The sequence below is a fragment of the Podarcis erhardii genome, assembly GCF_964252035.2.
Source record: "Podarcis erhardii genome assembly, chromosome: 5".
NCBI lineage: Eukaryota > Metazoa > Chordata > Lepidosauria > Squamata > Lacertidae > Podarcis > Podarcis erhardii.
In genome coordinates, this window is record NC_138509.1 from 50,401,511 (window position 1) to 50,415,817 (window position 14,307).

A 14,307-nucleotide genomic window follows, 5' to 3' on the forward strand; every position below is an offset into this window, starting at 1 on the left:
TCTTTTCCAGATTTACCGGTAAGTTTATGGTCAAAGTAGGTGGGCAAAACTATATATCTATTCCATTAGAAGCTCTCATATTCTTTATTTAAGAACACTATATTGCATGACTATAATGTTCTTTGGAGAATAAATCTAATGATGTAGTGGTTTATGTTTCTTATATCGGGGGGGAATATCCACTTGAATTTTATCTATACCATGATATGGTGCCTTTCAGTATGTACTTCATTTCTTAAAATATTTTAAAAGAAATTATACTGCACATTTAAAGGTTTGGACAGTTTTCCAAAAGTTATACAAAGCTGCAGGACTTTGTCGGGAAGTGCTTAACGAAAGCATTATTGTTAAGATAATTGGGTTTGTCAAGTGCAAAAGAAAAGGTCATGTGCTGCCCCATTCCTAATCATCTCTGTCAAACAACATCAGGCATTACATATCCAGCATTTCCCCTGCCATTTCCATGAGACTAAAACTGGTCTCAACTGTGGTTAAATGTTTACATTTATTAAAACTAACTCATAACCATTGTTTGGCTCATTTTGAGTTTTATTCTAGTGTGACAAGAAAAGGAGCAAATGTTTCAGAAGTATAGTTCAGCAACATCAAAACTCTTGATAGAAAGTTTAGCCTGATTAGAAAGTAGACCAGTTTAGGTCAAAGCCAAGTAATACCGATGTCATATGCACATATAACCTATGGATAGCCAAGAAGAACTCCCAAAAGCCACCATAAGAACAGAAGCAACTAAACAGGCATGATCAGTAGACAAACACCAATGTAAGCATTAGTACTTATCAATCTGGATTCAGTAACCTGTTTATTTTTCCTTCCTGACAGTTTCTCCCCCTTCCCAAGTCCTTATTTAAAAATATAATTTAAAAAGAGAATCATCAGAGTAAGGTTTCAGCTTTGTACCTAAATATTAGCAACAATGTGGCCTGACAGGTCTCACAAGTGAAGTGTTCCCAAAGTTGCAACACAACCACAGAGAAGCCCCTGATCTGGGAATGCCCTTCGTAACAGGAAAGAACTGATGCTAAGGCATTCCGAGTAGATCAATAAGCAGTGATAGGGAACTTGTGACCCTTCAGATGCCACTCATCTGCTCTATCCAGCATGGTCAGTGGTTAGAGATAATGTGGCTTTCGATTCACCATCCCCATCATAAAGGAGTATCATTCACAACTATATGTGTGCTTTAAACATTGTCTCAGAGTTCATGTAAATGATATTGGTGTCTATATGAACACTTATTTCTTCCTTATTGTGTGGATCCTCTTCTCTATTGATACACTTAGACTAACAAATTGCATCTGCCCTCACCAGGTAAAAGCTAAAAAGCTATTATATTTGAAACAGAAATTAAAAATTGAGAAGAGGTTGATAAACGTTTCAGCAGGAGTTTCTGCTACTTGGAAGTCTAGAATTGTGTTTATGTTTTTGAGGTGTTATCATCACCTCTGGGTCTGATACTAGAGCAAAGGAGCTTCCATTTGCCCTTTCATTCTGTTATGAGAATTATGGCTTTGGTGGGGAATCTATAAATCTCAGGAGGGGAATTGTGTGGATGGTTTTACTAACTTGAACCATAAAGCTTTTCTGGGCTAGTCCACAGGGAAATTTATTTTGCTTTAGGTTAGCAATACCTCATAAACTCTCTAAGAATCTCAATGTGAGTCTCAAGGAGAATATAATATTATTGCTTTGCTTTAGCTAAAGCAAGACAGTGCTTTTGTATCTTGGAAAATTTCTGAATAAAGCTCTACTGGACTGACTTGTTTAAATTTGTAGCAGACTGGCGTCTGCATTCAGAGTCAATTGAAGCGTCTTTTTAAAAAACTATCCAAAAAAACCTAAGAGCATTTTTGGCTCTAAGCAGATACTCCTCACCACCCACCTCTTGCAGGAGAGTAATGTATGCTGCTTCTGCCCTCCCACTGAGATTTTGCCAAAATGCTCTAGGGGAAAATATCTAAGGGAAATGTAATGATAACTAGACTTTGAAGTTCATTTTGGCAACATTCTCCTTCCGAACACTCTCCCCCAATGTATTTTACACAGTAGTGGAAAGAACGTCAAGGTGAAAATTCTATTATAAAACCTTCTTTTTGGATAGGCAATTTCAAAATGAAGGATCACCAGTATGTTTTTAAAGCTGTGACTAACCATTGTGCAATCCTCACTACTGGAATCCATTTTCACATATGTGAGGTATGAGTAGATAGTAGCTACACACAGAATCAAGTCTAGCAATTATCAACAAATGGAGGTATAGTTTAAAAAGTGTAAAATGTCTCAGGTAACAGTTCATGTAAGAACTCTCTCAAGTGAACAAAATAAAGTATGTATATGGACCAGGAAATGTGCACAATTCCCTCTTAATGGAAGAATTATGTGCATGTTCTCCGGGAGTCTGCGAATATGCACAGTAGCTGGTTGTTAGGCACATTAACTGCTTTGTGATGATACTCATTGGCACAGAGTGGCACCCACTTTTTCTTGCTGCCTTTGGGAGCCACTTTGTGCTGGCATCATGGCATCAATGGCACTTTTGTCAAGCTATAAGTATCAGAACTTTTTTTTTTTAACCCACTTCCTATGGACCTCAGCAGACATGTTCAGTGAACCTTTGCATTCTGCCTCTGTAGGATTTCTATCTGTGGGGAAGAACGGGTTTTGACCTCACCACATGTGTGCGCTGCGTCTATCTTTGCCATAGGAACACAGGAAACCACCTTATTCAGAGTCAGACCAATGGTTCACCTGGCTCACTATAGTCTACACTGACTGGTAGGAGTTCTTAAGCATTTCAGGCTGAAAGGCTTTCCCAGGTCTGCCTGAAGATGCCAGGGACTGAACTTGCTCTACAACTGAGCAACCATTCACTCCTACAGAAGAAGTAAAGAGGTACATCCAGTAATACCAAGGAATATGGGGCAGGATTGTCCCTGTCAGCTGTGCCCCAGATTCAATTTCCTGGACATAGGAATGTAACACAAATAAAGTAGGAACAGAGATAAAAATGAACATATTTCCTTTCAAGGATTTATTTTTCTAAACAGGACCAAACTGTGCTTTTACAGTAACTATATCTATCAGAATTCAGATTTTCCTGATCTGTTTTCTGTGTTGCCGAGTTCCAAAAAAAGCAGGTTGTATTGAGTTAAGAGTCACCATCTGGAATTTTATAGTTTAAAAATGATCCTACAGCTGCAGCCCTGTAGATAAATGCTGCCTGGGAATTCACAAAAGTTTACTACAAAATGTATTCAGCTTTAGTGGAAATAAGGTTTGGAGGTGAAATGAAACAGGAGGATTATCAACTTCAGAAAATGAACTACATAGTATAGACCAGATCCTACAAACTAAAGCTTTATAAAATGAATCCATGCTTACATAAATACCCAGTGGCATTTGTAATAAAATAATTCCTGGCTACAATGCTTGTAACAGCAAAATGTGCCCTCTATTATAAATTTCTCATTAATATTTGATGTAGACAATCTATTATCATTATACAGAAACACAGAATGTTGAGATTAATCCTGAATCATAACAATAGCTAACAGTACAAAATGCATTTTGCCACCACACAAAGCTTAAAGCCATGAACTAAAGTTTATTAAAATCTGCTCTGGAGTAGAATCTGTTTTACTAATCCTCTACTAATATATTTTTAACATTTTAAAGGAAGTCATAAAATGGAAACAAGTCCTAAACACCTTCCCCAGCAATAAAATATTCAATGAACAGTGAAATTTTCATTTTAGTTTCTAAGTGAAGCAGAAGCCCTCTCTGTAATCTAGCTAACCATATATCTTACATACATTGGAGTCTGGAATTCCTCCAAGTACTTAGTACTCAGAAATATAAATTTCCACAATGCTGACTATTAATGAGCAATGCAGTGTCACAATAAGAAGTTATTATTACATGTTTCTCATTTTGCTTCATCATGTGTATTACAATGTCTACATAGTAAACTATACAAAGTATATTTTTGTTTCTGACTTTGTATAAGAGCTCAACTCCTGTCTGGCTTGTAGAGACCGTAGGGAATTGATGGCTCCAGTATTAGTTGTCAAGTCTTTCTTCAGGTGCAGAATTTCAGTAGAGATTAAAAGAAGCTAATGTTAGCGCTATGCTCATGAAAACAATATTTGATGTTAACAGCATGAGAAACTCTACAGCTATGTTCCAGCTCCATTTTAAACAAAACCAGTGCAGCAGAGCTAGGAGGCTAGTATAAATCCATATACTATTGGAGTGGTATTCAACTAACTTAATCAGAGTAGAACTATTGAAATTAATAGACCTAACTTAGTCATGTTCAGTAATCTCAATGGGTCTACTCTGAGAATATGAATATGAGTGTGTGTGTGATTTCTATATCTATATCACTTCTGAACCCTTCCATCTACTCTGTCTCTTTGGACTCCCTAGTCCTAGCTTAGGTAGACATAAATTTATTCTCCCTCCCCCCCTATAACTCTGTAGCAGAAAGTCACCCAATGACATTAATGGTAAAATAGATTCAGGACAGAGAAAATAAAGCCCTTCTTCACAAAATGAATAACTAAATATTGTAATTCACTGCTGCAATGGCTGCATCCACACAATCAAATCCTAGCTGAATAAGCCAGGATATGCAAAAGTTGCATATACCTATAGAAAATATTTGCTGCCACTTTATTTTTAACCTTTTATGTGAGCAGAAAAACAGGCCAGGAAGCCACGGGTTACCACGGCTTCCTCTTATATGTGTACCAGAAACTACAGTTTGTGGCTTCCACACAAGTCAGGATTTTGAAATCAATTTCTGAACTCTGGATTGTTTGGAAATCATTAACCATGGTACCCAGGTCACATAAAATGGGAAGCTATAGTTAACTGCACATTTCTAGTTTATCATACCACTTCACAGAAGCAAAGCAGCAGCTAAGGGGTTGCATGCACATGCGCTGAAATATCTGCTTCTGAGGACCTACTTGCTGGTGAAAGCTATTAGCTAGCTGGCGGGCACAAGGGAGAGAGGGCTTTTTTGGCAGTTGGGATCTGACAACCTCCTGCAAGCTTTTAACTGGACATTAAAAGCCTACTATTTACTGATGCCTTCCCATTATGTTAATCGAACTGCTGTTATTGCATTATTCTATTTTGTTATTTTATGGGATGGGCTGTGTTGTTTTAATACTTATTGCTGGCAGTTTTATTATGGTTGTGGTTTTAACTTTTTTGTTTTATATATTGTTATAAATTTGTTTTTCAAGCACCTTAAAAGTTATCCTTAAAAGGTAGGGTACACATTCATTAAATAAATAAAACACTGTATTTTTCGCTCCATAAGACGCACCTGACCATAAGACACACCTAGTTTTTAGAGGAGGAAAGCAAGAAAAAAAATATTCTGCGCAGAGCATGTAAGCGGCTCTCGCTTTTCTTCCTTTAAACCCTTCCATCCCTCCTCCCGCTTCTATGAGAAGCCAGCAGAGCAAGCTGCGTAGCTCTCGCTGAAGCCAGCAGAGCAAGAGCGATAGCTGTGCAGCGCCGCCTCTTCTGCTGGCTTCCTAGCAAAGCGCGATGAGGGACGAAAGGGAGCCCTTGCAAGGGAGCACTGAGCAGAGCCTGGCAGCGGCTCTTGCTGGCTTTTCTGGGAGGTGGGGGAAGGGACAGAGAGCAGCCCGCCAGTCCCTTCTCCCTCCTCGGGGAAAAGCCAGCAAGAGAAGCAGAGCCTCCCGCCTGCATTCGCATCTGGGTTGCATACAGGATCTGCTCAGCCCTCCCTTTAAAGAGCCATGCAGAGCGTGTGTGCGGCTCTTGCTGGCTTTTCCCCAGGAGGGAGAAGAGCAGCCTGTCAGTCCCTTCTCCCTCTTCGGGGAAAAGCCAGCAAGAGCCACACACACGCTCCGCGCAGCTCTTTAAATTGAGCGCTGAGCAGAGCCTCCCGCCTGCATTCGCTCCATAAGATGCACACACATTTCCCCTTACTTTTTAGGAGGGAAAAAGTGTGTCTTATGGAGCGAAAAATGCTGTAAATGTCCTGGTTTATTAAGCCAGAATTTGATTGTGTGATCTGGGCCACTATGTCATGATGGACCCAGTTTAGGCAGCTTTAAAGTAGGATTGGGCAAATTAATTGATTGCTAAATTGAGCCAATATTACTTTGAAACATCACATAAATCAAATTACAATTGAAAATTTGATACTTCACAGTAATCTTGTATACTTAATGGACTAAAAAGTTTGTGATTGCCTGTTTCTGAGCCCAATTCCTTCTCTCTACCCATAGTCAAATGCCTGAGATGCTACAATGTTTATGAATGTTAGAAATACTATATAGTTACTTTTAAATATTACTACAGTCCTGACTTAGTTTAATGAACCACTTATGGCTCACTAGTATAAAGAATGCAACCAGCAATTAAAGATCATTAAAGAGCATAGTGTTTTTTTAAAAAAAGATTAATATATCTGAACATTAAAAAGTATACTTTTTCACATCCTAGTTACTGTTTAGTGAATGTGACATTCACTAATTAATTAATTAATTAATTAATTAATTAATTAATTGCTATTTTTTCATGTTGCAACTACAAAACAATGCCCTTTAACACATTCAAAGTAGGAGAAAAAATGTGCAAAAGGATACTTTCAGCTGTTGAACATTATTTTTCTTTATACGGTACTCAATAGTGAAAAGGGTGGTGCAGGAGTGCATCCTGCTGGACTTTAGTAAAACTGCAGTTAAAAATTACAGATAAATTTTTATTTCTTTAAAGTAGTGCAGATAATAACCCCAAAGTCTAATATGCAAGAGCATTAAAATCAAACATGGTAAATACTGAACTAAATTGTTTTCAGAAGACAAGTGAGGCAGGAACCAAGTCTTACCCTCTTATCAAACCTGATGTTTTCTGCAATGGATCTGGAAACTTCAATAACAGCACCTGACCCTTTAGTCAGCTGCCAAAATCCAATTTTAAGGTCTTTTAATGTTCGAGAGCAGGTTTTGCTTCAGGAGAAGTAAATGTCAGATGTGCTGGGCACATGACTCAGAGAGAAGGTGTAAAATTGGGGTTATTAATGGTTGCTTTAATGGAATGAACTTTTAAGATAGGTGAGCTGATATTAGAAACTAGATCCCATTGGCCAGATACAATGGAGGGTAGTGTCCAAGCGGGGCTATTTCCTTCTAATGCTCCTTCTTTGGACATTTCCCAAGAAATGTAACTTTTTCCAGCTTTCACTATCTTTCCCCATTTCTTGGTGATCCACAAAACCTCTGTATGAGAATCTTCCTCACTTCAAATAAAAAAGTACATCTTCTTCACAGTTTTTTTTTTTTTAAAGGATTTGTATCTCTAACAGCACATCAGATAAAACATACTTCTGATAAAGGGTCAGCTCATGCATATCTCAATAAGGATTCATGTAATTTTAAAATCTATCTCTCTCTGTTGTCCCCTATTTGCATCAGAATGCCTTGGATCTATTAATATGAACACACTGAAAAGGAAAAAAACTTACTGATATAGTACTCTTGCACGCTGCTCGTGTAACCATATATGACAGAGTAACCAAAAATCACGACCATGACAACATCCCTGCTATCCAGCTCAACTATGTGTGCAGAATGACCCTCGACTGCATATTGCTGGCCATGAACAAGTACTGCTGGAATTCTGGTACTCCACGTCTGACTGGGTATGTTGAAAATCCATAATTCATCAGTGACATTACCAGTATTTGTTTCAATTTTGCCTCCATACATGTAAATGTCATCCTGTTTGGAAGGGGGGGGGGAGAGAAAACAAAATGAAATTAATACAAATGTCAAAAAGTACAAAGCAAAAACCAGCAAAACACTAAAATTGTGATAATGTTATGCTATGGAAATGACACTGGCTTCTAAATTACACTTGATTTTTAATACATGTAATAATTTAATTTATAATACATGTAAATCAGCTCTTACATGCAATGGACATAGTCCAGTGTTTACCCTTCAGAACCACAGGGTATCTACTGGTTTCTAGTTTCATTATTCATTTTATTATTATTCCAAGTTTAGAATAAACTGCACTCATCTTATCCCTCCCTATTCTCTCTCAGTACATCAGCAGATACACAGTGAGAAAACAGCCCCCCTAAAATAACATGATGCCTCAGAATAAAGCTTCAGCTGCAAATCCCACCATGAGGTAGGCCTTCATCTCTATCCACATTGGCATTCCTCTGTTACCTTCTTGCCCTTTGAACTATTGTCTTTTCCCATACATTTTGTTGTTTGTTGGGAACAGTTCACAATACCCATGCCACAATCTATTCCCTATTCCCATATGCTTCCGTCCTTTATGAAATATTGTTCCTAAACAATTCCCTCAAAATATATCTAAGTTAAAATGCTTCAAAGCTGAGATTAATCTTGTGGTTAAGTAATCTCCCAGTTAATAGCAACTGAATGTTGGAATGAGTTTTGCTTGCAGCAGTAGGTGAATCTGAGAAGCAGATTGTCCCCAACCAGTGTTGCCTGCATCAGCTGCTAGGGGAACTTGATTACATATCTCCTCATTAAGAGAAAAACATGTAGAATTCATTTATACTGCATTCCAATATAACACACATTTAAGTTGCAATCGTATAGCCATTTACTTGGGAATATGTCACACTGAACTCACTTCTTCCAAATTAAAAGTATTTACTATCTAATGGTATAATAATGTAATAATGTACACTTATGATATAACAGTTTAGGTAGAAAAGCAGTCTTCAAAACAAAGGAATATAGCTCTGCTACAATCCTATGCCTGCTTACCTGGGAGTACACTCCACTGAACTCAGTGAAACTATTTCTGAGTAGACGTTTGAAAAAATGTATAAAGGAATGTGAGGACACCTTGCTCTTTTAACTTAACTTCATAGAACTGTAGAGTTGGAAAGGACCCCAAGTGCCACCTAATCAAAACCCAACTTGCCCTACATCTTTGACAATACTGTTTGTTTGTTTATTTAGACCATTCTATACTGCTTAAAGGTGAGGCTCCAATACTTTGGCCACCTCATGAGAAGAGAAGACTCCCTGGAAAAGACCCTGATGCTGGGAAAGATTGAGGGCACAAGGAGAAGGGAACGACAGAGGACGAGATGGTTGGACAGTGTTCTCGGAGCTACCAGCATGAGTTTGACAAAACTGGGAGGCAGTGGAAGACAGAAGTGCCTAGCGTGCTCTTGTCCATGGGGTCATGAAGAGTCGGACACAACTAAACGACTAAACAACAACATACAGTGGTACCTCGGGTCACATACGCTTCAGGTTACAGATGCTTCAGGTTATAGACTCCGCTAACGCAGAAATGGTACCTCGAGTTAAGAACTTTGTTTCAGGATGAGATCAGAAATCGTGCTCCAGCGGCGTGGCGGCAGCTGGAAGCCCCATTAGCTAAAGTGGTGCTTCAGGTTAAGAACAGTTTCAGGTTAAGAACGGACCTCCGGAACGAATTAAGTACTTAACCCGAGGTACCACTGTACTGCTTAAAACATGAAAGTATCTCTAGGGGGTGTACAGAAAACTAAAACAATAATAAGTAACTTAAACAACAAATTATTAAAAATGTACATTGTTACATATATGAGACCTGTGGGTATATGGCTGTATATAAATTCAATAAAAATTTAAAAAAGAATATTACATTGATACAAATTGCTAACAAATATAGACCAAGATCAATTCCTACTTATTCTGACACAGCTCCCCCTCTCAGCCTCTCAGTTCACCCAGAGTCCAAACAAACTCATAATTCCCCCACAATATCTCACAACCAGGTTCCTAGAAACTCCTGACAGCATCCTAGTCTCTCACTGTAGGCTTGTTTATATGAGCAGGCAGCAAGGTGGATGGAGTTTCCTTAGGCTGCTGCAAACTATGTCTCATTCGACAGTTAGCTATGCTACACACCCCAGTTCTAGTCTACAGCAAGTTTGGTTTGGCAAGTTTCCTGGAGGATCCTAAGGATGGCAGATAGGACATCCCTCCACTCACAGATCTTCATCTGGCCTCTGCATATCACTCCTCCTCCAGCTGCTTACTAAGGAAAGATGAGTGAGTGTTACATTATTATCTGACTGTGGGGGGTGGTGGTGGGAGAAGTTGCTCAATATACTGAGAAGCCTTTCTACATGGCAAGCTAATGACTATGCTTGAAACAAAATGTATACAGTGGTGCCTCGCAAGACGAAATTAATCCGTTCCGTGAGGCTTTTCGTAGCCCATTGACAGCTTAGCGGATTAGCGCTATTAGCGGTTTAGCGGCTTTTAGCGGATCAGCTGATAAGCGGTTTATCAGCGGATCAGCTGATAAACGGCTTAGGGCTTAGGAAAAGGGGGGGAAAGGGGGGGAAACCCGCAGGAACTCGCAAGACATTTTCGTCTTGCGAAGCAAGCCCATAGGGAAATTCGTTTTGCAAAGCACCTCCAAAATGGAAAACCCTTTCGTCTAGCGGGTTTTCCGTCTTGCGAGGCATTCGTCTTGCGGGGCACCACTGTACAGCTGTACTGTCTCTGAAAGACTTGATTAATTCTCCTATCTTCTCCTATCTTCATTGCTCTTTGATTCTTGTCAATCAGCAGGTGGGCAGGAGAGACTGAGCAGTGGGTGAGATGGGAAAGGACCTGGAGAAAGGCCAGTGTGCTTGGATGAGGAGGCCCTGTGGGCTGTATCTAACCTGTAACTGGAGATTTCCCACCCCACCTCTTCCCTAGAAGTTTGCAGCTGATGTGTAAATGCAAAACTATCAAAGTTTGCCTAGAAAAGCACTGTGGGGAGGAGATCCAATCTTGTATGGTGCTTGTGGCAGTGAAGCTTTGCCACAAACATTTCGTGCAGGGAACATACACTCAAGCAGGAAGAGAAAGTAGAAAGGAAAAAGACTGAGAGGATGGATAAGAAAGCCAGAGAGTAAGTTTGTGTTAATGGTTAATAGAGATTGTGTTAATGGTGATTGGGGAGGGGATGAACATGGGGGAAGGGGATTTTCACACAGTCCATTGGAGGGGAGAGTTACTGTGCATGTAGGTGAGCTACTTATCAGTCCAAAACCATTTTTATTTGTAAGTCTCCAGAAAAAATGCAGTGCCTTTTAAATGCTTGAAGTTGGTCTAATTTTGTTCAGTGTTTAATCAAAAATGTCCCAAACTTTCCATAGCACAGACATAGGTATCTAATTAAATTGAAAGTTAACCAAGCCCAATCAGATGAATTGGTACAAAGTTGAGAAACGGGACTCTCCTGATTTTCATTGTGTAATACAAATGGTCACTTTTGAATTTGCTTGAGTCACTGTCTTATAAAATTCAATTCCATTTAATGTAACTGAATTACGGTACATTTTTTTAAATTGGAGGTGACATTGGCTAAATCCAAGTCTTCACTTCCTCACAGTTCTCATCCTTACGACCTCTAGAAAAAGGCTTGGAAACACTCCATGTTTCTGAGTGCTACAAGAACCCATTGTGCAAACTCAAAAAAGACAAGCCGATTTCGAGGTGAACTTGCCCATTATTGATGGGCAGTGATGAATTAACCACATCACCTTGGGCCATTGCAGCAATTATTATCAACTTTTAATTACTGCTATTCATATATCCAAATCTCAGCATGACTTAATTGTTCCTTTAATTACCAAGAGAGGTCATAAGTGATTATCAATTGCTCTTTTACATTTCCTCCCAAAGCTGCAAACTGTAGAATGGTACTGTACTACAGAACAACAATGTCACATTTATGAGCTACGGATCTGAAAGAGCGAGGAAGAGACCTGCATGAAGTGACTCAGCCTAGGCTCTTCCTGTCAGTGTCTGAAATTAAACTTTTCTATCTCCACACAGTCATTCATGTCTACCAACCCTGAATGTATTTCCAGGGCCAGATCCATAAAAAATCTGTCTCTTCCTAATAGATGGATAGAAATGATAACTTAACCAGCTATGTTTCCCTTGTCAAAATGCTGGATTACAGTAAAAAGGCATGCCTTGAAGAATTTGCCTTTCACTGCAAATCAAAGATGTAGGCGATTCCAGTGATGAAGACTGTACAAACCTATGAGCTTCCTGACTTACTGCCTACAGTATTTCATCATTCCTTGCCTGACCACTTCCTTCCTATAATCCATGTATATAGCCTCTACTGGCCACAGGCCCATATTCTGCTTTGCCACTCTCTTCTTTTAATTCATGGTGCCTGCACCACCTGCTGTTTTCTCAGCTACCCTGTTTCTCAGCCTTCCTATTACTCTTGTCACATTGTTTAGCAATTCTGACTCTAAGCAGGCCTGAGTCTACTCCTGCCTCTCACTGAAGCCAAGCCCATTCAACTTCTTCTGTCCTATAAAGTTTTCCATGACCATCCTGGCACCATTTCATTAACCACTTCTTTTCTCACCTACGTTTCCATCAGGAGCCTGGCTTTTAAGTATGCTGCCTGCTTTGAGTGAAGGGCAGAACTCAGAGCAGAACATTTCCACTTCAGTTATAGACACAATAATCAGGTAAAGATTTAAATAGTTTCCTTTTATTATAGACACAACTGCCACATGAATATCATGTCTGGATTACAAGCACTTCAGAATACACACACACACACACACACACACCCCCGAGAGAGAGAGCGAGAGAGAGCGAGAGAGAGAGAGAGAGAGAGAGAGAGAGAAGTGACTGGCCTAAAACTCCAAAAATGATATTAAACCAGGAGCCATCTAATAAATATTCCTACCTCTGCATCTCTTGCTTTCCTTAAACAAAATGAAAGACAGGGAGTGGGGGTGGGGATGGGGAGATGAGTTTCGCAGAATGTCAGCGACTCTCATAATCATTGTGTGGAAACTGCACAGAGACACCAAATTAATACAGGGAGACAAACTTATCAATTAGATAATTTTCTCTTCCTTCCACTGTGCTCAATAGACCTTGTACTGATGAATAGCAAAGGAATGAAATTAATACCCTGAGTCTCAAAGCACCATACAGGCAAGTTTTATTGAAATAAATGTTGTTTTTGCTGTGACAGTAGTTTTAGGATCACAGTCTAAAACGTTTTTAAACGAACTGTCACTTAAGATGATCAGTTATTCCTGCATAACATTACAACCTAAACTACAGCAATGAAATTAAATATCTGCAGGATGGAACAATAATTTGAAAAGTGCTTTATAAATAATCATCTAATTTATCCTTCCACAGCCTTGTGATGATTCTTCCTATTTTCTGGAACCTTTTGTTTGATATTCAAAAACATGATCAAGTTCAGATCTGTACCTACCAAATAGATGCCCACTTTACAACCTTAACTACTACACAGCCAAGAAGAAAGCAGAAATGTTAGAAACTAGCTCTTCGGCTCAACCAGTGTAAATCACAAATGCAAAACATACAACTTTGAAGTCATAGTCCAAGTGGAGCTTCAGAACCAAATTGTTCTGTATTTCCATACATGGCTAGTCACTGTTGGGAATGATCCCCTTACCCCAACTGATGTGCTGGAAACAGTACAATTGCAGCTATCTGAAATACAGTTTTATGTTCTCAATTAAAGGTCAGCAGACTGGGTTTGGGCTCAGCTCACAAGTTGAAGGCAGGCAGCAACAGTTTGGGTCATAAAAGCTTAATTCATAACCTAAGGTTTGGTTTCGTCTGGTTTTTACAATATGGTGATTTACTGCAAAATAGGATAAAATAATTCTTTACTCAGAATTCTGAAGTGTGTAGGAAACTACCAAAATGAATAGGACATTCAAAGAATGAACTGACAAGACCACATAGACCAAAAAGATTAATTGTCCGTAAAGAATGGAGTTTAAAGCATGGTTATGAAATAACTTCAATGCAGGTGTTCAAAAGCTCAGAAATTTATAAAGTTAAATATTACCCTAGATGAGCCAAACCTGATATAAAGCAATAGTGTGTCCATATCTCTGAAGAGGTCCTTTCGATACCGGTACTACATTCCAGATGCTGCTTTCCAAATTATAACTAAAAAGGGTAAAAATAAATATAAATAAATAAATGTGTCAACCAAGGGAATTCTAAGTAAATAAATTTTGGAAACAAAATTATTATTTTCAGTTTAGTCATCATAACTATATAATTTGGGAATTAATTGTTATAGTTGGGCTATTATTGGGGTTATAGTTGAAAACTAATTTTAAAATATTAAAAATACAGATGTATTCTAATCATAAGATGGTATTTTGAATTCTATGAGCCACTTGATCAGCTATATTTCACTTCATTTAACTCTAAGAATATTACT

At 38.8% G+C, this 14,307-nt stretch overlaps 1 protein-coding gene across 3 annotated transcripts in view; it reads right to left on the bottom strand.

The window, feature by feature from the left end:
- ATRNL1 (attractin like 1) overlaps window positions 1-14,307 on the bottom strand; it is a 514,893-nt gene that overhangs the window by 425,819 nt on the left and 74,767 nt on the right. For all 3 annotated transcript variants that reach the window (XM_081863641.1, XM_081863642.1, XM_081863643.1), the window contains exons 7-8: window positions 13,940-14,027; window positions 7,532-7,787 (exon numbers count right to left, since the gene is read on the bottom strand). In XM_081863641.1, the coding sequence (XP_081719767.1) occupies window positions 7,532-7,787; window positions 13,940-14,027 (344 nt within the window). The remainder of the gene's footprint in view (window positions 1-7,531; window positions 7,788-13,939; window positions 14,028-14,307) is intronic.